Here is a 27,441-nt window from a genome sequence, read left to right on the forward strand (position 1 = left end):
TACGAGAGAGTCTTTAAGACTTTTAAATGCCACATTTCCTCAACTGATTGTTTGTTATTCCAATAAAACAACAATGATACTTCTGCACACCGATTTGCCGACTTTGCTTTCACCCTAATGGATTTCTTTTATAGTTGTACACACCCTTCGATCAGATAATGAGAACATGTTCCATGAAAATGCCTTCGCTGCTTTTGTTGATGTCGTAACAGTTTTGTTCCATCTTGATTAATTAAATCAAATACATCACAGTCTTGGCGTTTCAAGCGTTTGGCAGCTCAAGATCACAAATCTTGTGACTGTGAGAGGAAAAAAAGTGTCAGTGTGTAATTTTCCTCTTGAAACATCAAACACCACACACACACACACACACACACACACACACACGCACACACACACACACACACCAGGTTAAATCAAAGCCTTTTCCATAAGGGTTTGCACTACCAACCTCTGCAGCAGCCGCAATTACAGAGTATCTTGAGGAAAGGACCAGCCAGCAGACAGAGGGGGTGGGTGTCATTAGCGTTGCCACGGCAACCTCCATCCCCCCCCCCAACCACCCTACCACCCTACCACCACCACCTCTCCTCATTTTATGAATTTCCCCCACTAATCTAGCCCAGATACAGGGAAGCTGCAGCAAGTGATTTATTAACAAGCTGATGGAATTATTTCTGATCATCATTCATGGACATTAATTCTCCAAGTGCTCAAATGTGACACTGTACATGCATTAATTTGCTGTATAAATAGGCATTTACTGGTTGGGGCATTCGCCGGGGTCATCTTTATCATCTTACCTCGGTCCTCTTTCATTTAGCGCACATGTGCAGGAGCGCAACATCTGCAGAGCTATCACACATTCAGTAATCTTGTCATCGTTGTTTCACTCAGGGCTGTGCTGCTGCTGTCTGTGTGGTGCACGGCTGTTTGAAAGATGGAATGATCCCACTCCCATCATGCAAATATGACAGTCATGCAGCTCTTTGATATAACTATAAGCATGAATTGTTTTATTGTGCACAAAGGCGTATACGCTGCATTTGTTGGAGGGAAATGTGGTCATGTACAGGTCTAAACGGCAAGCGTGTTTGCAGGAAAAGTAGTTAATATGTTTTATCAAAATACGCCACAACTCTCCTCTCTACAGTAATTCATTGGGGATAGAAACACAATAAAGATGCCTTATTTCCACTGTGGTCCTCCAGCATACAACAAACATAAACAATAGCACCAGATAAACCAACACTATAAAGGCAGAATGACTCATCTCACATGCTCCGAGCTCTTTTCATGAGATTACTGACAAACCATCTCATCATGGTTGCTTTGAAGCGGCTCTCTCATGTGATCAACTTAATGATTCCTTTGTACTATAAAGAAATTAAACTTGAAACATGAAATATGTTCTACTGTGTAATCCTGAAAGAGAAGCTGTCCACTATTGTTTATCTTTACTTATTGCAGCCTATAGCACTGTGCTGGAATTTATAACAATGATAATTATGTTCACTCTGCTGTTACAGTATCCACTCCTATAATAATACAGACTCTACAGGGTGGATATTGTTTACATTATTTGCTTTATTTGCCCCTTTGATATGCAGGTCAGGCCTTTTCTATACAGTGTGAGGCTTTGTTCTCCCTGCTGTCATAATAAAACCTGATCGCTACAAGATCTGATGGCTGACTATGTGAAATTACATCCTCTCTGATCACCCCCCTTTTTTTTCCTGTATCCTCCCCTCTTTTTCCGCTGTCCCCTCTCACTTCATTCCCTTATTAATATCCTTCCTCGTATCTTACAATCTCTCCCTCTCATTCTGCCTCTTTCATAACCACCATCACCTCTCTCTCTCTCTTTTCCTCCCGCTCTTTCCTCTGTCTCTGGCATGTTCATTAGTCTGACAGGAGAGTGCTGTTAATCGCGGCGAGCGGAGGAGGGAGGTGAGAGAGCCCCCGGGTTCATAATGGGAACCAGCATGGTGCATATGGTACATAAACACATCAATGCTGCCACCCCAGACGCCCTGCAGAAAGGGAACGGAGAGGACCGTATGTGTGCACATCCTCGGCAAAACAGTCATTATCGTGACCGTAACAGGTGTGGGGTACACCGAGAGCTGGTCAGATATCTGGAACTACACACACACACATTCACTATACTGTACAGTACAGGATTTATTCTGTAGCTGCTCCTCACATCATTGTTAGCGAAGCATTACATCCCCAAATAGATGCTGTATCTAACCATGGTGGTCATGAGGTCCCATCAATCTGTAAAGTTAAATATTCCACAGAATACCCACATCTCTTCAGGATTTCATAATGACATAAAAGAATCCACTAAAGAGCATTACAAAATTCAATTCCTGTTCTTTCTCACCAGTTTTAAGGTGTGTTCAGACTGCATTATTCACACAAATGTGAATGTTTTAAGCAGTCCTTGTTTATCTATCATCATGTGAAGAGTGTCTTTGTGTGTTTACGAATCAGCTCAGACAACAAACTTCAGTCAGACGTGTCTTTTCCTCAATTCACCAGGGTGACTTTGCATCAACTCACACACTGACTTTGTGTAATTGTTCAGCCTCTAAGCGTTGCTTGTGATAAGGGGTGATAAACTAATGAATCCAAATGCAGATAACACCAGGGAGCCAGAAAATCAGTTAAGGTCTTTTATTGCAAAAAACTGACAAAAGATGGGGCAGAATCACTCGGCAGTCAAGACATTTTGGCTTCATGCGCCACTGAGCAACTCCGACAACTTCGCCTCCGACGCTGTATCCAGTTCTCTTTATGGATCCATGGTGGTAACGATGCTAACAGTAAAAAATAACGCACTGTCAGTCGGACGGTGTTATCAGCTGTAACCGCTGTTTGAGAGCAGAGCGGCGGCCGCGAGCTAGCCAGTGGGGAACGCTCACACGCACTAAATGTACGCACGGCCGGCCCGGCGATGTCGACAAACATGGAGAAGCTCGGATTATAACACATACAGAGAGAGAGCGACTTCATCCTCTGCTCAGGTAGACATTACGCCTCTATATCTTTTCATAGCAAATAGTTGTTTGCTGCTATATTAATGCTCTGAATATCATATAGAGCACCTTTAAACCCTGTGTATCTTTATTTCAGCCTTTAGCTTTAGAACCATTTAACCCAGTTAAAGTCTTTTCAAATGACGAGTAGGACAGAATCATAAAACACTAAACAATCCGTCTTAATTTGATAGCTTTCCCAGATGATCCCTGACATTTGCAAATGTAAAAGTCCACACTTGTTTAACTCTTGTGTCATGTCGTGTGCGGCGACAAACATACAAGCTTATTTCAGCTGTATTCAGATTGTAAAGGGACACTGAGCGGGAACAGGCCTCCTGCTATTTTAAACTATCATCCTTTCTGTGGGAAACATTAAAGATGAACACTTTGGCTCCTTCAAGTCTTGTAGGGAAATGTGACGCTGAGAGCACGAGGAGAAATCATGAATAGCCCGTCTTATGAAACCTTCATTAGGATCTGTCAGGGCTGTTTGATTAACATTAATGGGACCAGCCCTCATTTCTCAAACCCTTCTCACTGCTCGCCCTCTCCTCTGTTCTTCTTCTCCTTCCTGCTCATCACTATCTCTCCTCCCTCCGTGGTCCAGGTGCATCTTTTCTTTTAGCCTCTCACTTTATTTAGTCTTCTTTCAGTATCGTCATCCTCTTGTCTTTACCACCTTCTTACCTTAATCATCTCCTCCGTCTCCGATGCAGATGCAGTGCCAGTGAAGAGTAGCTCGTACCTCCCCTCTTCTCTCTAGGCCTGATCCAACACCTGCATCCTCCCCCCCTCTAGTCCCTCACGTTCCCTCCCTACCTCTTTCTCCTCACCCCCTTACAGTCTCTCCTCGCTCCCTCCTCACCTCCACCTTCTCCATCTCTGCTCTCTTTGCCTTTTTATGCAGATAACTCCCTCCGCTCTCTGCTCTCTGGACCCCTCGTTGCTGGAAACCGTGTGGTCCAGCTCCATTCATCTCTGTCAGACTTCATTAGTGCCATGAGAGGCACGTACACACACACACACACACACACACACACACACGCACACACACAGGTCCCTGGTCTGGTCTGCCATGGTAGGGGGGTGGGGAGGCCATGACAGCAGGCCTCTCCAAAGCTGGCCAATGAATATAGATCACCTAGCTATTCTCCACCACAGGGGCCCTGAGACCCTCGCCGGCCCTCTGGGACTCGGAGCCTTTAGACTGGGTCAGACCCGCTCTGTGTGGACATGCAGATAGTGAGCATCCACCAGTACAGCACCAGCACCCTTTGTTTGTGTGTGTGTGTGTGTGTGTGTGTGTGTGTATGAACATTTTGCAGTCAATAAATGGGCAATTGTGCAGAATATATGTGGTGTTATTCAACAGCAGACTCCAATTTGATGTTTTATAGGTGGTGTTGTAGCTCTGGTAGGAAACAACAGATGGGGATGGACCACATGAGACGTTTTCTGTCAGCATATTCCTCGTAGTTCAAATTAACACTTGAGCTCATGATATAGATCAGGGCTGTTGCTTCCGCCGAGGACACTGAGCTCATGTATTTTTTGTGGGAATTTGGGGCAATCTAGTGGGAGCCAAAACCTTTACGCATGCTGTGTATTTCAGTATTATTAGACTCAATATATTTGAAGTCCACCACTTCTACAGCCAGTAATAAAAAAATAGATAAATGATTCAGTATTTTTTTCCACCAGAATTTAAATCCTGGCAATGTGGAGAAGGCTTAAAACAGCATTTAGACCTTCATGTTAAACAATAGAGATGTTTAGAAAATTAGACTTTTTCTTTTTTTTTGTTAGGTAGAGGGTGGATTTCGGGCAAACTGTCTACAGACTAGTAAATAAAGTCATATCACATACAAATCTCTTTTGTTTGTAAGCATTAATTACCTCCGCCAAGACGGAAGACCTAGGAAGGAGGTTATGTTTTCACTGGCGTTGGTTTGTTGGTTTGTTTGTTTGTCCATTTGCAGGATTACTCCAAAAGTCCCCGATCGAGGGGTGTGGTCTGTTTCTGAGTCTGTGTTAATTTTGTGGGCTTTGCACAGATATTCAACAGTCACGAAAGGAGAAATTATTATGCCAATTTCTCCAGTGAGTGCAGGCGCAGCAGACCAGCATGCATTGCAACCACACTTTGATTTTTATATCGGATGTGGCTCTCTCAGGGGGCAGCTGTGGCTCAGGAGGAAGAGCGATTCGTCCACTAATCTCAAAGATCGGCAGTTCGCTGTCGAAGTGTCCTTGGGCGAGATACTGAACCCCAAATTGGTCCTGAAGGCCATCGGTGTGTGAATGATCCTGATGATCCACCAGTGTACGAATGTGTGTGTGAACGGATGAATGCTGACATGTAGTGTAAAGCACTTTGAGCGGTCGCAAGACTAGAAAGGCGCTATATAAATGCAAGTCCATTTACCAATTTACCATTTATATTACTCTCTCTCGCTGCTGCTTTTACCTGCTCTCTGCATATATAACCCACAGCTAAGTAAACAGATACTCAGAGGGTTGCTTACAGGCATTTAGGGAAATGTAGGTAATGACAAACAAGCACAGGAGGACGTGAAGTAGTTTTAAAAAATGGATACACAAAAATAAAAAAAAACCAAGGTTGTCATTTCCCTTTATTAAATGAACATTAAACATCAGAGCAGGTTATCTCTGAGGAGAAAACAAGCGATGTGATCGCTCATATAATTGCTTTTGTAGATAATACAATGTATTGTTAAGAAGTTAATATGACCTCTGTACAAACAGAAGAGATCAGCACCAGATGATCAGGCTCAAGTGCTTGGGTACTGGTGTGTGCATGGTATACGTGTGTGTTCATAGTGCCACATATCTGAAAAGAGTTGTATCATGTGTGTTGATGAATGGTTTTAAGACTATAAGAGGAAGAAATGAGCAGTAACGAGCGTTTCCCGACGCCGTGGTCGGCCGTGTGCCACTGTTGGATCGGTAATCTGTCTCGTTGTTTTGTTGGACTTGTGTGCCCAATCCCCTACAAGCATGCAGTAGGCATCCTAATCTGCTTGGAGAATTACTAAACCAGCTCTAAGCTCAATGCTGCGGTTTCTTGGAAAACAGCGACGGAAAAAAAGGAGGGACGGGTGTTTTGGACCTTATCTAAAACCTTCTGGTTATTGACCCCAGTCTGTTTAAAACTATTTATACAAAACATTTTTTCAAGATAATTTGTCACTTTTATCACGTCTAAAACTAATTAAAGACGAAAGAATACCAACTACAAGGCTGTGGAATTTGTCTTGTATACGTACAGTATTTGTTTAAATAAAAAGTGCTGGTGTAGTGATCTCGAGCTGAAAGCATCGGATCACCCTTCCTTGATCTCATTAGGTGCAAGTGACCCAGTTATTGTAAGCAGATTGCTGATGAGCGGCCCACTCTGAGAGCTAAACACTACCAGTGTGTAAAAGGAAGGACCAAGTAAGAGTCAGAATTATTGGGAGGTTATACAACGATGGTACGGACCAGCACAATTTTTTACTTTGTTTTTAATTGATTAATCGTTTCAGCAAAAAAGTCAAACATTCATTCATTCCAGTTCTTCCAGTGTGAGTTGTTCTTTCTCTAAACAGTCCCTTATCACAGCAGACATTTTGCACAGGTGTAAATAATCCCATTAGCGATGTCTCCATGTCAATGAGAGAGCACCACCAGAGCCCTGCAACTGGCTCACCTAAAGTAATGTTATTAATTCCACCTGTGCTTTTTCCTGCTTTGGTAAATGTCGGCTGTGAAAAGAGTCTCTAGGTTTTTCTCTTTTTCTCTCTTTTGCATCATCTTTGACTGAACATCTTGATGTTTGGACTGTTGGTCAGACAAAACATTAAATCTGGAGATGTCATTTTGGGCTCTTGCGCCTCATTGACACGTTGGCAGTTGAGACCCTGGACATTTAGGCAATAGATGTGAGGCAACCAGAATCTGGGAGAGAGAGCCAGGAAATTCCACCAAAAAAGGCTTTGTTTCAGATGAGTTTTCCCTTTAACCTCATCAAGTGGTGTAGCTGCATCAAATACACAAACATAAGAGAGATGCATGACATCAACTGCATTGCACAGGCATCTAGTCATCATCTTATTATCAAAACAAAGTCAGGTAATATTGGAACACGAACAATAGCTCAATGACAAATGAGCAGTCACAAAGTGAACAAAGGACATGAAGAGCAACTCCTGTTAGAGGACTTGATGACTGCAGGGGATCCGGTATGGCTAGTAGCATTCAGGGCAAACAGAGAAATGTTCTCCTCCCCTCCTACTTATAGGAACACTGATTACATGCTGTTCAGTCAACTAGGCACAGGTGAGTCAGTGGCAACTGTCGGAGCTCATTAAGATGTAAGCAGACATGAAAGACTTTCCAACAACCCGACTGTGCAAGAAAATGTAAAAGAACAAGTTGTCCTCATGTGACGAATAATTAAAACCTATTTTTAGGCAAGGTAAAATGATTTATATAGCACATTTTATACCCACATGGCTTCACAGATGACACAGGAAACGAATGATACAAACAATAAAATCAAGCAACACAATAAGAACAAGAAAACAAACAAATTTGACTTACAAGAAAATTAATTAAAAGCCTATATTATAAGAGTTTAATTTACAAAATTTAGGAAAAACTGCTAACTCACGCTTTCTACGAGCCCAAGATGACATCTCCAGATTTAACGTTTTGTTTGACCAACAGTCCAAAACCCAAAGATGTTCAGTCAGAGATGATGCAAAAGAGAGAAAAAGCAAAGGACCCTTTTCACAGCAGCTTGCCAAAGCAGGAAAAGTACAGGTGGAATTAATAACGTTAATTTAGGTGAGCCAGTGACATGTGGTGCCTTCAAATGGGACGGTGTTTACTGTGTTCGCGAGAGGAGTCCGTATGAACGCACCCCTCTTGTGGTATTCATGACCTTGTAAGCGGAAAGTTTCCGAAAGCTCAGAGTTCACGAGTTTTAACAGAAATGGCGGAGGCCATGGAAGTTCATTTTTCGGTGCATTATAAGTCAGTATATTGTAATTTTAGTCGTATATTGTTTATCTTTGTAATTGTATAATATGTCTGAGGAAAATATTATTCCCAACGGCCTCATCTTTCTCCTCTCTCATTATGTCTTTGCATTTTCTGCATTATGTTACCTGCTCGCTAGCTTGCTAAATTGTTAGCCTCTGTGGCTTCTAGACGCCGACAGTAACGTTAACTTTGCCGTTGCTTAGCAGCAGTGTTCTTCACGACTTAACCACTTGAACGCCATATTGTGTACACGTCTTCCCATGTTGTAAAAACGGGCTCACGAGTTTCATTTGAAGGCACCAATGGAGCCATCGTTAATGTTAATGTTAATGTTCATATATCTACGCCTGTGCTTTGACAAGCCAAAATGTCTGCTGCAAGAAAATTAATTATTATAATATATAAATTAATTATTATATATAAAGCAATGTATGGATTAAGGATAGCCTTAACGATAATTTTTTTTTTTAAACATTTTAATGTTTCTCATAAAAGTGGTGCTGTAATAAGGCGTGTAGTTTGAGAGAACACTTTATGGGTCACATGTTCTCAGCCTGAGAGCCACTTGAATCACAGCAGGAGCTGTCCCCTCGCATGTTTGTCACTAAATCAAACTAAATGTGATTAGATATGAATAAATTATGTTAAATGACATTAAAACTAATAAAAAGAACCCACAGCCAGTCTATTAAACTGTATCTAATGTTCTCCAGTTGACAACAATCGTGTTAATCCTTTTAAATCCGCAAATTTACCTCCAGGGGAGCGAAGCATGCTGGCAGGACAGAGCAAAGATGCTGCAGGTTTCTATTTGTATATGTCTGCCAGTGTGTCTCACATGATGTAAATGTACTGTTTGCTCACATGCACATGTAGACACATACCCTACATACTGTACAAATACCCCTTAAACCTTATTGTACACACATACTTGGCAGGAACCGGTAGAAGAGGTACCGCTGGTCCTTAACACGCAGCGAAGTCAGTTACCAGGATCATTAAGTCAAAACACTGTAAAATGGTAATTGTGTTTGGACAGCCCCAGAGGTAGTCAGTGTCACAGTTTAAGATGTTTCATCACTTCTGCCATCCAGTGATGCACCCCTGGGCTGTTTGAGATCCAAACAGACAGTTGAACTGCTCACACACCCACTCCTAACATGCAAATAATAAAGGGAATGGCCCGCAGGGGGAAGTGCAGAGGGTAGCTATTAGAGAGAGAGAGGGAGAGGATAAAAAACAACAGATTACAGAGAGACAGACAGAGAGAGAACGAGCCACATTCCTCCATGCCAGGGGAACCTTTACTGCAAAGACTACTTACAATACCTGTCCATGTGAGCAAAGTGAAGCTGTACATTGAAACCTGTGGTACAGGTTGCCCTGCTGAGAGCCTGTCATTAACATGCCTCTACCACAGTGCAGCCAGAGATTATTCCCATGCATACTGTGGTACAGTTTGTTGAGTTAAAATGTATACAATAATGTGCGCACAGTTCTGTAGCTGTTGGTCCATCGCAGCATTCAAAACCTTCAACAAATGACATCAACTTCATCGTTGTATAAACTCATTATGCAACAGCTATTAAGGTCAGGTTTTTTATATATATAGTATATGTGGCACCGCTCAGGGCGATGCAGACAGATTATGACTTCAACATGTGCCAACTTAATTTCAGAAGTCAGTGTTCTGATAGATATAAATACCAACCTGCTAAATGCAGTCATGACAGACTTGCACGCAAGTGATGTTACACAACGAGGTCTTATACATCTGAATATAATAGGTGACGAGGCAATGTTTTCTTAGGACAGCAATATTAAAAGGGAGTGTACTGTTTTCACACGCACACTGTAGCCTATAAAGCTATAACGACCATAGAGCTGGCATTAAAATAGATTATCTCAACCGTCTCATTTGGAGAGAAAACTGAAAGTTATTGCACCAAATATGTTGGTTATAATCCCGTATTGCACCAGTTCGGTCTGTAAACTGTGATTCACGTCTGTAACTGACAGTTTGGGGTCATCATTTTACAGTTTGACTTTGTTTTCTCTTTGAAATATGTTAAGCTCACCTGGTGCTTTGTGTAAAACCAGTGTGATCAAGTGACCTCTTGTGTTTCTTGTCCCGTCAGACTTCCTTTCCATGCAGAAAGATAGATGTAGATCAAACTAATTGTCAGACTTCAAATAGACGTCTAAATTCATCCGTTGCACAAAGCTGTCTGATTTAATCTAAAATTGGACAAATTTGCACTGAATTCTGGGTACATTAAAGGGACTGTTTGTAACTTTTTAAGCATATAAATGTACCGGGTCGGGACACATGCACGCTCACGTGTGGCCGCTGTCACTGCTCCTCTGCCTGCTTGCCTTCACTCAGACAGCGCGCGCGTTCTCGCTGTCTCGCTCCACCTCTAGACGTGAACGCGCGCTCACTCCACACTGCAGGAGAGTTAGTTTAGCTCTGAGAATATCTAGTGAATGTAGAGTGGACGTTTGTGCAGAAATAACTGCCTGTCTTGTGAAGTGACGGGACTCCGCGGCGAGAAACGTTATCGTGTCCGACTGGGTGCCGGTGTCTTCTTGCTCACTCCGGCTGCGGTCGGGAGGCGATAAGGTTACTCGCTGCGGAGCCCCGGCACCGACGCTGAAGCAGGAAAAGCCAACACTAGGATCAGCAGTGATTCATGGAGAGACCTTCGTCTGGTCAGCTAACATTACTGCCAAGCAGCTGAAATATAGAGTGATATTGTGGTTTTAGCTGACGTGTGTCGCCTCACTGTTTTGAGCGATGCTCATTCAGGTATATTTAGAGCAAGCAAGCGCGATCCCGACGCTGACTTTCGTTGAATTAACGGCCACAGGTGTCGCTGTTAACAAGACATTCTGAAAGTTACAAATAGTCCCTTTAAGACTAAAAACATGGCTCATCTCAGCTCCATTCATCCCAGCAGTTACAAGAACATCTTACTGGGAAAATTTAAGCAAAAAGTGCAACAATACAAAAAACCTGTATCATAAAATTTCTCAGTGATCGTCAGTCAGGCTCAGGATAGTTTCCGTGTGCAAACAAAAATGGTCCTCATTGTTATGTATTTTTATCCGGCTACAGCGAACTCTAAAAACTAGTTTCCTTCTTGTTGCTCACACAACAATATCATCAGCAAACTGCAAAGTATGAGTCATGTTTTTATACTTTTTTTTAGCTATTTGGCACCACAGGTCGGCAGCTGTCACTGATATAGGGGTGTAGTGATATACGATAACTGCAATATTTAAAAAAAAAATGATATAATGTTTATAATACTGATAATATCATGTAAATAATCCAGTGCCTCTTAAAACAAAAAAATTATATATACAGTTATCGTTAAAAAACTCTCTCTCCACTTGTATTTTGGGTGTAATTAATTTGCCAAAAGAAAAAGAGAAAAAACACATAATAAAATAAGTTAAATATAAATTTGACTGATAACATTATTTTATTCTTTTCAAATTTTCTACAGATATCGTGATAATATCTTTATTGTGAATTATTTGTATTAATCGTGTAGTGAACATGTGATATCGTGACAGCCCTACACTGATCGTTACCATGGAAACATGGCTCTTAGTTCTGAGTTAGCTTTGTTTTTGTGAAACTGTCTAATTTGCAGGAAACTAATCTATAGGGCAAAAGTAACATCACAGATATCTAATAAAAAAATCTTTGTAAAATTGGCCCCAAATCTCGACAATTAACTTGGTTTAGAAATATTTTATTATTACCATTTGGAATTATATCCCAAACCATGGAAATACGATCCAATAATCCAATAATAATAAACCAGAATTAACCTTTAATGCAGTTTAATAACTGGCTGATTTAGAGTTATGATTGAGGTGTCCCATTATATGATTTAAAATTAAACTTGTCAGCCAACAGACCAATCAGAACTGAGTATTTTTCCCAGAGCACGTTATATAATATATTAGTATTCACTGATATTTATCTTTAACAGACTGAATTAAGTCATCTTTGGTACTAAAAACACAACTTTTCGCCCACCAGGATCAGAGCGTAGAGCATCCTGTATCCAATATTTTGAGCGTGTGCCTCGTTTCCTTCTTGACCTCTGTTTGTGCACGTGCTTGTGTGGGCATTTGTTTTTGTTAGTGTGTGTGTGTGTGTGTGTGTGTGTGTGTGTGTTTGAGGTGAAAGAGAGAGAGAGAGAGTTGTTGCCTGCTCCCTGACCCCTCTCGTGTAAACACGGACACACTCCGGCGAGGTGCTGAATGGCAGTGATTATGAGAGAGCCCTGCGCCACACACACACACACACACACACACACACACACACACATGCACACATGCAAACACACTGGGAGCTCTGCCAAGCAGGGAAGACCTACAGAGAAAGGCTTCCCCTGGCTCACTGCCAGCGCTCCATTAACAAGCCGAGGAGGAGGAGGGAGGGAGTGGGAAAAAGAGGAGGTGAAGAGGAAGGAAAAAGGGAGGGAAAAGCAGTAGCAGAGGGGAAGGAAGGGGAGTAGAAAAAAGTAGATTGCGAGGGGAAATGGAGGATAGAATAAACTCCTCAGTGGCTGTGTATTCCTTTTATAATCTGAGGATTAGAGGCGGGTTGATAGGATCAGAAGGTTGATTGAGTAAATGACTTTAACGAGATTAAAGCAAGTTTAAAAACTGGTCTCCATCACAGTTATTATAAAATATAGTAATCAGATTATCAAGTTGATCTGACATACATTTATTTAGAAGCATGCCAGAGGGAGAAAGGCGACATAAGTATAACATCTGTAGTATGAAATGGAAGAAATTGTTCATTTAACTGCACATTAATGGATTTTTACAAGCCACGTAAACCAACACTGAATCAACAAATCCAAGAGATTCAATGTGTTGATTTTATTTGTGTTTACTGGACTTTTATTTGTCCACTGGTATGGATCTGAGCTGACTTTAAAAAGTGTTTTACTTTAGCTGATTCATATAAAAACTGGTGAATTTTCTTCGACCTTTTCTTTTCTGACTGGACTTTTTGCAGAGCATTAATAATCTGGAACAAGAAATATTTGAGGAGTAACGATTCCAGCATTAAAAATGGGAATAATCCCAAAAGAAAAAGGAGGTCAGGGCTAAGAAACTCCACACTCTCAAGGAAGCGATGCTACAGATGCCAACAACAAATCAATAATTCAGGAAAAAAAAAATCTTTGGAGCACTCAGCTTCAGCATACTGAGAGAGAGGAGAGAAGTGGTTGGTTGAGAAGAGATGATCATAACACACTTCAAAGTTTGAGAGAATAAAAAGGCACAAATAGAGGAAGATCTTTGTCGGGGTCAAGCGTTGTTTACCGAGTCCTGCTCTTCCTGTCCTTTGCCCGTCTGGCCTTTTATCAGAGACTAGCTCTCGGCCCGTCAGCTGACCACAGACGACCACGCGTTGACCTCCAACCTCCAACCTCCGATCAAATCATGACATGACTGCATTGGCTTCAGAGCCTTCAGTCAGCTGGACAACACGAGAGCTACTTTATGAATCCCCCGAAAAACAGCTGAGCTCACGTCAAAAGCACTTAAGATAAGACCTCTGATAGGAGACACTTCAGGACACGGTCTTATCGAGAGACGGTGAATAATTGACAGAGAATGTGAGCGATATTGGGTTTTACACTCAGCTCTATCATTTTTTCGGCTACTTCAGAGCCACAAAGTGTCATAAGATATGAACTTCAAAGTCTTAACCTTACGCTGAGATCCTATTTAGTTTCACATCCCCAAAATCCAATTGACACGATTCACATTCTTAAGTCATCGTCCATAAATATGATCTGAACTCTTTATAAAGAAAAGTTCCTTTCAGGCTAAATTTACCGGCTCTTATATTTAGGACTCTCCCTTAAAACGGTGATATAGTTCAGATACGTACTGTAAGATCTAAACATAGCTTCACTTCCTGTTAGTTTTTACAACAGACTTGTTTTTTCATCCTGAATCCCAGAATTGGATGAATGTCCATCAGTTTTGATAGTGACGTGTAGATCTGCCTGATTTCGAAGAATAAAAGGTTAGTGTTGTGTGAATGCTGTGGGAACAGGACTGTATCTTAGAAATGCTTCAGGTTTTGAGTCTACATCCCCCCTAAAATGAATTTTTGGAATAAAATGATAGTAAAAAATATATTGAATTCGTTGTATATTTAATATTTGTTGACCTAAAAGTAGTTTAAAGGTACAGTGTGTAGGATTTAATGACATCTAGTGGTGTGGTTGCAGATTGCAACCATCTGAGTACCCCTCCGCTCACTCCTCCCTTTCCAAGACTGCGTGAGCCACTGACATGTGAGCCACCGAGTGTGAAACCGTGGTAACGCCGTTCGCCTCGCTCAGAGGTCATCCTTACCATAATAACTAATTCAGGAGCAACGGAAGTCAGACGGCGGCTGGCGGTACCACGGTTTTGAACTCGGCAGCTCACGTTACCGCAGTTTCACAAGCGTGTCGAAGAACTACGGTGGCCTGACGTGAAAACGTGAAAGTCTCTCGCTAGAGTCAGTGTTTGGTTTGTCTGTTCTGGGCTACTGTAGAAACATGGAGGAGCAACATGATGGACTCTGTGAAGAGGACCCGCTCCATATGCAGATAGGGCTCATTCTAAGCTAACGGAAACACAACGATTCTTAGTTTCAGGTGATTACACACTAATGAAAACATAGCTATGAATATTATATTCCATTTTTGCTAATATAACCCCAAAATGTTACACATTGCTCCTTTAAGTATGCTGAGTCTAAAAAAGCTGGAATCAGACTATAAAATACCTGCTGCGTGTATATATTCTTTGTCATCTCTCCGGGTCACTAAAGCCCTCGAATCCCCAGTAAAAATACAGAGGACAAGACCTCCTCAGTGGTAGCTACATCTGGGAATACATCTCTTCACACAGGTGAAAGTTGTTTGGTATGTTGTGGTATAAAAAGTAAAATGCAGATGAGTTAATAACGAGTGCGCTGTCTGCAGTTTCATTAGATGCCCGTAAATTAATTTCCGAGCTGCCGCGTGGAGCTGTGGGAGTTGCTTTATGTTGTTATGATTCACCACGCACCAGACTGTGTCTAGTTTTACTAAATTCAATTACACATCAATATGAAAATGTAGCTATTGTCTTGCAGCCACACTGACTTCACAGAGCAAGAAACAAGAATATTGAAATAGTGTATTCCTTTCCTCCAGCATCACATTTGATCTAATCTCACATGAGGCCGTGTGTGTCTAAGTGATTACAAGCCAACTGCTACTGATACAGCAAACACTGTACATGACAAAGTCTGCAGGGGGAACGGAGCACATCGCTCGTGGGAGGGTCATCTATTCACGGCATGTGTGGTTTGTAGTAGAGAGGGCCAACACAGGAAATCGCCAACAACAATGACAGAAATCGCAAGACTCAACAGAGCACTACTGTTTCTAAATCCAACATTTCTCGGCTGACATTTCAAACATTTCAAAAGGCTCCTGCAATGTGGCAGAGCAAATATAGCCGTCTTCCCTCACAAAAAAGACATTTATTCAAGTATGCTATTAGTATGCTTCTTTTAAACTTGCTTTCAGATGACCTTTTATGTACTTATCAGAGATAAACTTAACAAAATGATACTTAAGTATACAGAAAAGTCCAAGTATAATCGGCTTATACTGAAAAGTATACAGAAAAATATATTTGGCTAAGTACTATAAGTTCAAGAAAAAGTATAAGTATACTTGCAGTAAAAACTATTAAACTAGTAGTTTACTGAGAGTATACTTTAAAGTGTACTTTCATAAACTAAATAGAAGAAAATAGAAGTTATTTGCATGTATTTAACCTTCATGTGTTTGAGTAAAACATCCCAAGTGATGCTGTAAAATCGGATATCGTTCAACTTGCTCTATAGGTTCCCAACGGTATTTACATTTTATCAGCCATTTACTGTAAGAGTGACGTCCTGGTCATAAACTTTAACATCTCTACCATTTCCCCCAGAACGAAGGTGCTTCTTTATGTGCTGTTTGAGGTAAAGACTGGCCCTTTTTTCACTTCCTGAAATTGGAAAAAAAATAGTGCTTTCCTTGGTCCGCTGAACACTACGCCTGCAATATGAGCCTTCCCATGTGTGTGTGTGTGTGTGTGAATGAATTCAAAGCTCACATTTCTTTGATGCCGCTAAGCTGCACCGGCAGACTGCAAAATGGAATTTGACCTATGTAATGTCCTTTTTAATCAGAGGTAATTGACACAGATAGACCTTCATCATAACTGCATGTGCCCTTGCCAACCGTGCCGGAGCCCTGCAGCGCTCTGCCTCCGTACACGACTCCCTCCGCTTACAGCAAATTGGCTAAATAAATTCCTACAAGCCGAAGAGAAGAAGCCACCAGGCCTTTAATTATTACTGAAATAAGTCACCTTTATGCTAGGATTTTGACAGAAAAAGATCTCTTTTGGGAACAAACTGACCAAGTTGTGTCCTTTTAAAACATTATAGAAATCCTCTTCCTGCATGTAGAAATGTTCTCTCCATGCTCCCCCTTTTTTTTTTTTTGTCAGGCCTTGCATAGTTATGTGAGAACTTTGTGCCACTGGGATGGTTCAATTAATATACAGTAACCAGTTTCTCCTTTTACCCTCCGTTCTCCTCCCGCCCCTGCTGAGGGGAAAAATGTGTCTCATTCCAATTTAATGCATGGCCAATTCCCACCTCGACAGAGCAGTAATTAAAATCCACACGCAAAGGCCCATTCATCAGCGGAGATGACAGAGAGAGAGAGAGAGAGAGAGAGGAGAGAGAGGAGAGAGGTGGGGGACGAGGGGCTCTGTTGCTGTACCCTTGAATTTAGGAATCCAAACCAGCTTGAGAAGAGTTGAAAACAGAGGAAGGAGAGTTGAGGCTGATTTCTCCAGACGTGTGGTGCCTGTTGTTTTCAGTACTCCATCCTCTAACAGTCACATGCCTAAAGTGTGTTTGCGTATGCAAATGTACACATTTAAACACATTATAGTCCTCTGAGTAATTACAGCTTTGCTCACAAGCTTCACTCTCTCCCTCTCTCCCCTACCTGCAGCGTTATCATCTCATTAGCATAGCACCCACCGGTTTAAACCCCGCCCCTCATATTAGTAATTTCTCCCCTCCCCTTATTACAGATCCCCCACCTTTTGCACCCCATGGCAGATTTTCTGTTTTGACAGCAGTCCTGCTGTGCTCTCTTGGCTTCACGCATACACACACATATTGCATGACCATGACCCTCAGAGAGCCCCGTGCATATCCACAATGTCCTTCGGGGGCGTAGGGACACCAGAGGGGGCTCTGGGAGGCTGGCGGGTGTGTGCGTGTCATTGTTTGCAGTCTGTGATTACGCGTGTTGCCACCCGGCAGCTGTTTGCATGTTTTATCTTAGCTGTCCGGCTCCACGCGGATGGGGCCGTGTCTGGCGCCTTGGTGACATCACATCACTCTTGAGCTCCACTTGCATCTTTAAAAGGATAACCAACTCAGGAAGCATGCTGTGCCTGCGTGGCGTTGTTTTTTGTTAATCAAGAGGGAAGGCGATGATACATGCAGTGTTTTAAGAAGTGAATCAAAGTGGAAGTGGGGGATTTCATCTGTGCACCTTTATAATCTGCACCATTTCTGTTTTATTCTTCTAAAAGAAAATCATTTGAAGCTATAACAGCAGAGCGATGTGTTTCTCCGTGCAGCCTCTCCAGTCCCAGTGGTGGTGGCATATGTCCAAGGACTCTCCGACCCCCCTCCCACCCTCCAGTCACCCGCCCCCCCCCCCCCCCCCCAGCTCCCAGCCTTCTCTCTGTCTGCCTCTTTTCTCTCGATCCTGCAGTGGACTGCACTTGAGCTTGAATGGCCAGAGCAGGACGGGCAGCTGCCTGGGCCCTGTGCTCCAGAGAGAGAGAGAGAGAAGGAGAGGAGGGGGGTGCACAGATTTTAATGAGATGCACAGTGTCAATGGCCACTCTCTCTGAAGAGGGCAAGAAGAAAAGGGTGCTCTCTCTTTCTCCCCACTCCCCTCTCCTCTGTGCCCCTTCCTCTATCTCCTGCCCTCCTCCCCAGCTGGCGAGGGGCTTTTGTTAGGCGCCAGATGATACCCCAGATGCCCCGGCCCAGCCGCCCCTTTCAGCTACATTCACCAGCCTCCCCTCGGGTCAGAGGTCACCACCGGGCATCTGAATGGGTCTCCGTGGCAACAGTGGCCATGGCGGTTGAGAGAGAGTGGCAGAGGCTTTTTTGTTGTTGCCTGGTTGCCATGGATGGTGCTTAATTAATTTCAGCCCAACGGGGAAAACTGAAGTATGATTTAGGAAGAAAACTTTTTTTCAGTTTGATGTGGTCATAATGCAACAAGAAATTAGTTGTTATTTAGGGAGATGTAGATTGAACTGAGAGAGAAAGTAGGACTTTTGGGCAAAAAAAACGTGCAAAAAGTGTTGCATATGTCACTCAGAGCTCTTCTACCCTGTTTGGGATTTATTGTCTCTGTGCTGATGTTCCTGCAGTTTGGTGCAGCTTCAGCCCTCTGCTGGACCAACACAGAACTACATAGTTTTCCCACAATTCACTTTAATGCATCAAAGACCCGTCTTAATGTTTGGAGAAATGTCGTGTGATGCTGATTAATTATGTCTCGGTTTGTATTTTTCTTGTTGACAGATCTCATGAAAATATGAAATGTGCATTTCACACTGAAATGTTCCAGCAACATGGAGAAAAAGAGGGATAATATGCTATGAAGAAAACATAGAAATGTGTACATAACAAGTATTAAAGGGAATAATAAAACGCAACCAAATGACAAAGAGTGACATACGACATACAGCTGGGATTGACAGATTATTACGAGACATTACAGTCACTTACTATCCATGCACCTTTTTTTAAAAAAATGCAGAAATCCACTGTCCAAATTATTCTGTTTTAGGATGCATGGCTGATATGAATCTGGACATTCAACTGTAAAGTGCACAAAGTAAATGTAGTGACAAAATGTATATGGACTGTTACAGTAAAGTCAATAATCAGGGCCGTGGCAGGGTGACGGCCAGGTGGGGGGGGCAGCAGGGTGACGAGAGGACAGCAGGGAGGGAGGGACAACAAAGAGTCAAGAGGACAAAGGTTGAATATGCTATTTTTGGTGGTGGTGCCATATTGTTCAACAGAAATAGAGCTTTAGGTGTGTCAGAAGTAAGTTCACATCCTGAGATCTCGCTGTGTCGGTTGGGTAGAGCAGGTGTGACAAATATCTTGTGTTTGAAAGTACAAAACCATGCTGAGATGTATGAGTCATAGACTAATACTTAGAGTTTAGCAGAGACACAGTGAAGCCATTAAAGTAGATATCATATCATATTTTCATTTTGATTCTTGCTACATGTCACAGATGCTTTTATTTCCTTAATCCTTGCATTTTATTTAGTGCCTTTACGATTGAATCGCACCGGGTTTTCTCCAGCTCTGACTCGGGGCGTCTCTTCTCCTAGCAGCCCCTGTTGGTCACGCTGTCCAAACAGATCAAAGGTCACACGATAAGGAGAGGGCAAACACTGGGGCCCATTCAGCGTCCCCGGACCAGAAGCGTATAACACGTGGGCACGGAGAAACAGAGAGAAAAAGACAGACAGAAAGGGGAGAAAAAGAGAGAGTTTTGGCCCCAGTGTGAGTCTTGACAAGCCCTTTGAGAGTAAAGTCTTTTCACCGAGGAGCGTTATATAAAACATTGATTTGTTATGCTAATACGGCAAATTGTACTGAATACAGTGAAATATATCATTGTGTTGGATTTAGTCGTACTGTTGGGACGAAGAGTACTACTAGTGCATGTTTGCACGTGGATACTGTTTGTGTGTTTAAATGTACGGTGAGGCCTTTAGCTCACAGGAAAACAGTGTACGTTGGTTAAGCCTGTGGCTCCGACCCCTCCCTTAAGTCTTCACAACATCAGATAAGACAGCTGATCAACAGTGGAGACACTGCAGAAGAGAGGTTGACCCTAACGTCGCCCTCCAGCCTCAAACTGCAGCAAATGGTCCAAGTGAAAGGGTTCGGCTCAACTGTTTCAGTTAAACTAATTTAGTTTCCAGTTTATCAGATGCGCCTAGCTGACCCTAATGCAGTCTAACACAACAGTCAATGCAATAAATCCTCCCTCCATGAAGGTTATAATGTTGAAACTGTGTTATAGAGGTGTTGATTCCGTTTTATGGTAATTTCGGAGGATGTAGTTTATGGTGCTGTTACACTGAGAGGTGTTTCTAAGTAATGCATATTTATCCATCTCGTGTGCCGTGACTGTGAACACATGCGGACAGAAAATGGATTGGAGGTTTGATACGAGCTTATTCTTTGTTAACGGTGAAATCAGTGACTTAATATATATGCAAATTACAACATGTGCTTTCATTAGACCGGCCATCCATCTTTGGAGAAGAAGTGACTTTTAAAACCAGCTTGCCACTTGATCCCACAAACATCCATGATTTGTGCTAAGCTATGCTAAACCATACACATGTTTAAACCGCACACGGAGACAGAAGAAAGGCCTCCGTGAGTTTATCAGACTCTGGTTAATCAGGAATAAGAGTAAAGGTTCCCCCTAAACTGAACCATCTCTGTAAAACCAAATCAACATTATTCAGTCTCATTTGATGTACAGCATGGTTTCTTAAAGCTGAGGACACAGTTTTATTGGATGCCCAAATGATGTGGAAAATAAAAGCAGTGACGAGAGGGACAGCCTGACTTTTGTGTGGCACTGGTTTTCCTTCTCCCAGAAAAAAAAAAACCCACATCAACGCTGCTATTCAGGGCACGGCAGCCACTATTCCTGATTAGCTCCAGCATCTCATCAATAGGCCTGACTGTCTGCCACTGGCCTTTGGACAAATAGCCCTTTCTACTCAGCCTCACTCCTTACAGCTCTAATGGCTGGAACGGCTCAGAGAAGAGTTAATTATTGCGCAGCACATGGCTGGCATACAGCACAGCACAGCACAGCAGAGCGGCTGCACCAGTTCAAGAAGCATGAATGTGTCACAAGACGCCCCGCAGTTCAACGCATGTGATGAACAAGGATGTGTGGAGCTAGAGCATATGTTTGTATAGAGAGAAAGAGAGTGTTTCTAGTTAATAGATTAGGTGGTTTTACCCCAATTATACGACTCATGCATGAGCTAATACAAACGGAAACACCTCAGTATGCACATGGTGGATTATCACTCACATGTGCTGACAATTCAAATATCAATCCCTCCAACACCACCACACACATACTAACATACACCACCCAAAGACACTCACACCGCCCACATTAACACACACTGCACTTCACACTGTCAGCATCAACATGTCTTTGTATGGAGAACATTAATTAAACATTATTTAAAGCTCTCAGCATCATTCTCTCGTGATTTGATTTTAATTTCTAAATCTGTGTGGTCATTATCCTCATCAAGCTGAGTTTTATTTATGACATTGTTTGTGTGCTGTTGTCACCTTTTTCTGTCAAGGATGTTTTCTTTCTCTCAGATGTGGAGTTTGTGGATTTTTTCTCTTCTTTTTTTGGTATTTGCCTACATGAAATAAATCTATAACACAGACGAGATTACTTTAATTAATGAGAGAATATGAGGAACATATTAAAGATTTTATTAGATATTTCATGAAACAAGTCCAATAGATACTTAAAGCTGCAGTAGGCAGAATGTTTTTGGCATCATTGGGCAAAAATTCCATAATAACCTTTCAGCATATTGTAATTCAAGTGTTCTGAGAGATAAGTAGACTTCTCTGTTTTCAGGCTTCAAAAAATCCTGTGACGGGAGACTTTGACCAATCACAGGTCATTTCAGAGAGAGAGCGTTCCTATTGGCTGTGCTCCGGCTGGTGGGCAGTGCTTGGTATTTCCTCAACTTGATCTCAACATGGCTGCCAGGTCACAAACGTTCTCCTTTTACAGCTAAACAGTACACTACAAGATGTTTCTGAACACATTTGAGGAGAGAAACAGGCATTACAGTAACAGAATATTGATTCATATTTGATCAGCGCTGCCTAGTTTGACCGTTTGACCGGAGTTCGCGAGTGATTGACAGCTGCTCAGAGACGACAGGCACCAGAGGACACAGAGGCACATGATTTTTTTCAGATTACCTGTCTCAAACTACCAGGATATAGTGACCGTTTTATAAAAATAACTTTTTTTAATCACATTTGCTCCATTTCTACCCACTGCTGCTTTAACCCTGACAACGTTACACAAGAAATGACACCACAATTAAAGATGGATGCCAACAAAACTTTGCCGAAGCTGTCATTCATGATATGTGAGCCAACAATGGTGTCACTCTTTGGCTCACATACATGTTCAGACATCAAGCCAGTCACACACACACACACAACTGGATTAGATCAGTACACCTGCAGGACCACAGGGAGTAGCCGTGACAGTCAGTGATCTGATCTCATCAAATATACATCAAGGTGTTTCCCCTCCGGCCCGGACATCTGTATGCAATGAAATATTAACCAAATAGAGTATTGAGAATCCTCCTGTAAACAACCACCAGCATGTTGTTCTTTAATTAAATCTGTTGGCTTTTCTTCAAAAACCGCCGGTACACTATATCAGCTGTGAGAACTAAAAGCAAGAGCCCAGCCCAGTGTGCTGTCATGGGATCTCTGTCTGTCTTTCACTCACTCTCTCCATCTCTGACTCACTGTTTGGCCTCCAGCGTGTTGACCTGAGCTGCGTCGGCTCTTTCCTCAGGGCTCACTTTCCTCTGCTGACACACCCAACAACCCCCAACACACACAAACACAATTACATGAGTGCCACATTAACGTTGCTCTTTTTAAAGGTAGCTGCATAAATAATTTACATATGATGCTAAGAGAGCGAAATATGCAAAGACCGTCGACTGTTTGTCTACATACTCTTGAAAGTGTATTTGCAGAATGTAACACACACCACTCCCAGGTTTTCTGTACATCAGAGTTCAACACACCTGGAGGGAAATCTGCTAATTTGTTCTCACTTTTTTTTGGTTGTGTTGTTTTATTCCAGTCTTTTTTCCAGCATCAATGTGTTCAACATAACCTGTTTTGCAAGAATATACAGAGTGTTTCTCACAAGGCTGTGTTTCATGACCGTGTTTCAAATGCAGCAGAAACAGGTAAGCACATGTTATTAGCCTCCATTTAAAGCCATGTTGCTGTCAGAGGCCAAGATCTTCTTCACTCGTTGCATCTGTACATGCTCCAAGGCCATCCTCATTATCTGAGAGGGTGACAGTTTGACAGCTGAGCTCTGTTTCAGACGTTTCCTGATATTACTTTAGTGTTTCATGTCTTATCAACAGTGCGAGTCATCCTAAAAGAACAATACTTAATGTTGCGGTAGCTCATTTAGTTTCACATCTTGGAATCAATCAGAACTGGCACAAGAACGTGGAAACACAGTAAATGTGTCATTGTGTGCTACCCTCTGGTGGATGGATATTTAACATACAGCATGTACTGTAGGTGCTGAAGAGAAACATGATTACATATTTTCTGAAGATGCTGACACATATTATCTAAAATAAACTATGTGTGCTACATAACAAAAAATGGGAATCATTTGGATTGTGAATTAGGCATCTCTGATTGGTGACTCTCTAGAAGCATCCCTAAATACAGGCCCCACGAAAACCCCTCGCTTCTTTTTACTAAAGATTTTACTCCACTCCTACCTTCGTTTCAAGGAAGGATATTCTATATTTTTATTTTAAAAAGTAATAGTATAGTACATCATAAAAAGTCCTTGTTCCATCTGCTCCTTGAACGTAGTGTTTCATGGTAACCTGTCTTTCTTGGAGCTGCTCTCCCTCTGTGTTGGGTGTGATTGTCTGCAGGTGTGCTGGAGTCATGGAGGAGCCACCAGCTGCACTGCATCACCATCATCAAGATCTCCTCGCAGACCTGCTCACATATCTCCACTGGTTTTCTGGCTCCCTGCTGTTATCTGCATTTGGGTTCATTAGTTTATCGCCCCGTAACAGTCATAGTGTAGTAGGTCATAAAAAAAGTCATAGTATAGTATGCCATAAAAAGTCATAAAGTCATACTATACTATGTCGAAAAAAGTCACTGTGAAGTTCAATTCAATTCAATTTATTTTTATATAGCATCAAATCATAATAAAAGTTATCTCAATACCTTTTTTACATATAGAGCAGGTCTAGACCGTACTCTATAGTTTAGAGACCCAACAAGAGATCCCCCATGAGCATTGCATTATTATTTTATTAGTATAGTATATCATGAAGTCATAAAAAGTCCTTGTTCCATCTGCTCCTTGAACATAGTGTCTCATGGTAACCTGTCTGTCTTGGAGCTGCTCTCCCTCTGTGTTGGCTGTGATTGTCTGCAGGTGTGCTGGAGTCAGGGAGGAGCCACCAGCTGCACTGCATCACCATCATCAAGATCTCAAAGACCCTGCTCACACATCTCCACCCTGCCAGTTCATCGTTGCTACCACAGTTAGTGCAGCCACGTTCCAGCCATCTTTTACTGTTAAGGTCATAGTGTAGTAAGTCATGAAGTCATAGTATAGTATGTCGAAATAAGTTATAGTATGTCACAAAAAGTCCTAATATGTTATAAAAAAGTGTCATAAACTTACGGTCCATAAACAAAACCAACTTGATTGTAAGTGATTTGTCTCTGTGCCCATTGTATGGCACTTAAATGGTACTTTAAGGTACCATCAAGTCTAACATCATCTTCAAAGGATGTATTTCCATAATGAAACACCACCAGCGAGACAGTTTCTTTAAGTTAATAGATCTTTATGTGATTTCATATCTTATGCATTCTCATTCAAAAGGCATGAAGATAGAAAAGGAGACAGAAAATGGGGCCATGGATATAAATATACAAAGAGAGGCAAAATCTTTACAATCAGTAACATTACAGAGAGGCTTAAGCTATCCATATGGACATGGGGCACAGCACTTTGGATTACTAAAGTAACTTCCACCAAAAAGCCACATTGGAGACAGGATACATGGTAGTTAACACTTAACTTCATGCGACTGCCCAACATTCAAGCTGCATCTTACCTTCGTCCACAAATAGAAAAGTCAGATGTATGTGCATTATCTTCCCCTTCCCCCCCTTTGGCAACGCTAAATATACAAAACTCAGCCCCAGTGCCTCCCAGAACTCTCCTGTGGTAACTGCAAATACGGAAACCGAAAAAATACAGACAGTGTAACTCATGTATATACAGTTAGTTGTCACTTAAATACAAGACAAGTACCATGCTACAGATCAAAGACTCTTGACTGGTCCATTAAAAAGAGAAGCACAGTAGTACAGTCGAGTACGAGATGACAGAAGAGGCCACATTGGTCAGAACTGAAACCGGTCTACTTCAGCTACTTCAAGTATCCAATTACATTTCAAACCCCATCTAAAAATCAAACAGCTTTAAGAACCACAAACATTACAAGTGATTTAAAATTGGCACAAACTCTGATTAACTGGATGTGCAGATTACCGAGTTGTTTTTTTCTTTAAGTGCACAGAAGTCAAGATGCTAGTGCAATAATATAATAATAAATAAGGGAACGGATAACTAAGGAAATATGGTTTGAGAGGAAACAAGAAGCTAAAGCAAACACAAAAAGAACAACATCCAACAATCAGCAGAAACAATGAGCCACAATCTTCAATGTTGAACATTAACAAAAGGCACATACGCAAACACACGCACGTACGCTATGTACCAGCTAATATATGCACATGCTCAGGCACAGACGTTTAGTATGGGATCTGGTTTTGGTAATACTGGATCATGTCGTAGGTTTTACTCCTGGAAGACAAAAAAAAAGACAAATGTGAGTAATGCTTTCTGGAAATCAATATTATCAAGAATAGAAGAAAAATATATAAACCTGTTGCTGAGGAAGCAGTTCTGGATGACTTTGATGATGAAGGAAGCTGCATCTTTCTCACTCAAACCAGGGTTGAATCGCTGCCTGGATGTGGGGAACGAGAGTATGAGCAGCAGCAAATGACATTCAAACTGCTTATAGTCATTTACATTTTACACGCCTGACTCACTTGAGCAGTTTGATGGTCTGTCCTCTGAAGCAGGGGAGGCCAGTGTCCAGCATGAGTGTAACTAAGGAGACCACTCCATCCATGTAGGGCCTGATTCACCGGAGGAAGGAACTTGTCTTAATGTTACATGTCGACCATCTTCATAGCGCTGTGAACACTTGCTTTTAAACTGCAATATCTCACCTGACGGCCAGGTATCCCCTCACACACATCTCCATGAACCATTTGAAGGGCGTTGCCTCCATCTTCCCGCCCATGATCATCACCATCTCGTCGGTCAGCTTGATATCTGGCTCCCAGCCCAGGTTCCCGCCGGGAGAGCTTTCAAAAATGAACCCGAAGTCTGGAAAACACACAAACACAATAGTTTAGGATTCATATTTTGAAAGCTCAAGTGTGAAGATAATGTATGGATGTATGCAGACAAAATTATGCAAAATAAAAGCTTGGGTAACAAAGGATTATCATTTCAATATTGTCTCAAGAATTAACTGGAAATTTCAAAAAAGTGTTTGGATGCACTTTGAGGATCTTAAAGGGACAGTGGCAACATCTAGTGGTGTGGTTGCAGATTGCAACCAACTGAGTATCCCTCCGCTCACTCCTCCCTTTCCAAGACTGTAGTAACGTGAGCTGCCGAGTGCAAAACCGTGGTAACACCGTCCGCCTCCCTCAGAGGAACATCCTTACAACAACAACACTACTTTAGGAGCAACAGAAGTCAGACGGCGGCTGGCGGTACCACGGTTTTACACTCTGCTGCTCACGTTATCACAGTTTCACAAGGGTTTCGGAGAACTACGGTGGCTTTCAGGTAACGTAAAAACGCGAAAGGCTCTCTCTAGAGCCAGAGTTTTGCTGTGTTACTGTAAAAAACATGGTGCAGCAACATGTCGGACTCCGTGAAGAGGACCCGCTCCCTATGTAGTCATGAAGAGCTCATTCTAAGCTAACAAAACTACAAATATTCTTAGATTCAGGTGTTTATACACTAATGAACACATAGTTGTGAATGTTATATTACATTTCTGCTAATAGATCCTCCGAAATGTTACACACTTCCTTTAAGACAACCTATGGTACCAACCATTTTCCAAAGCTTACAGTTTTTAAATAAATATGCTTATTCATCATGTCTAAACTCATCTGGTCTCCCATCTTTGTCGCTGCCTTTGAGCCGGGCTG

The 27,441-nt window shown here is 42.0% G+C and overlaps 2 protein-coding genes across 3 annotated transcripts in view; both read right to left on the reverse strand.

Moving 5' to 3' along the window:
* LOC141769828 (rho guanine nucleotide exchange factor 28-like) overlaps positions 1-22,852 on the reverse strand; it is a 186,254-nt gene extending 163,402 nt beyond the window's left edge. The window contains exon 1 of the mRNA XM_074639266.1: positions 22,843-22,852. The gene's annotated coding sequence lies outside the window, so the exon portion shown is untranslated. The remainder of the gene's footprint in view (positions 1-22,842) is intronic.
* Positions 22,853-24,956: 2,104 nt separating this feature from the next.
* The window catches only part of pi4kab (phosphatidylinositol 4-kinase, catalytic, alpha b), a 31,043-nt gene continuing 28,558 nt past the window's right edge, over positions 24,957-27,441 (reverse strand). For both annotated transcript variants that reach the window (XM_074639280.1, XM_074639281.1), the window contains 4 exons: positions 26,440-26,599; positions 26,257-26,346; positions 26,088-26,171; positions 24,957-26,005 (listed from right to left, as the gene is read on the reverse strand). In XM_074639280.1, coding sequence (XP_074495381.1) covers positions 25,954-26,005; positions 26,088-26,171; positions 26,257-26,346; positions 26,440-26,599 — 386 coding nt within the window. In that variant the 3' untranslated portion in view covers positions 24,957-25,953. The remainder of the gene's footprint in view (positions 26,006-26,087; positions 26,172-26,256; positions 26,347-26,439; positions 26,600-27,441) is intronic.

The sequence above is a fragment of the Sebastes fasciatus genome, chromosome 6 (genome assembly GCF_043250625.1).
Source record: "Sebastes fasciatus isolate fSebFas1 chromosome 6, fSebFas1.pri, whole genome shotgun sequence".
NCBI classification, from domain to species: Eukaryota; Metazoa; Chordata; class Actinopteri; order Perciformes; family Sebastidae; genus Sebastes; species Sebastes fasciatus.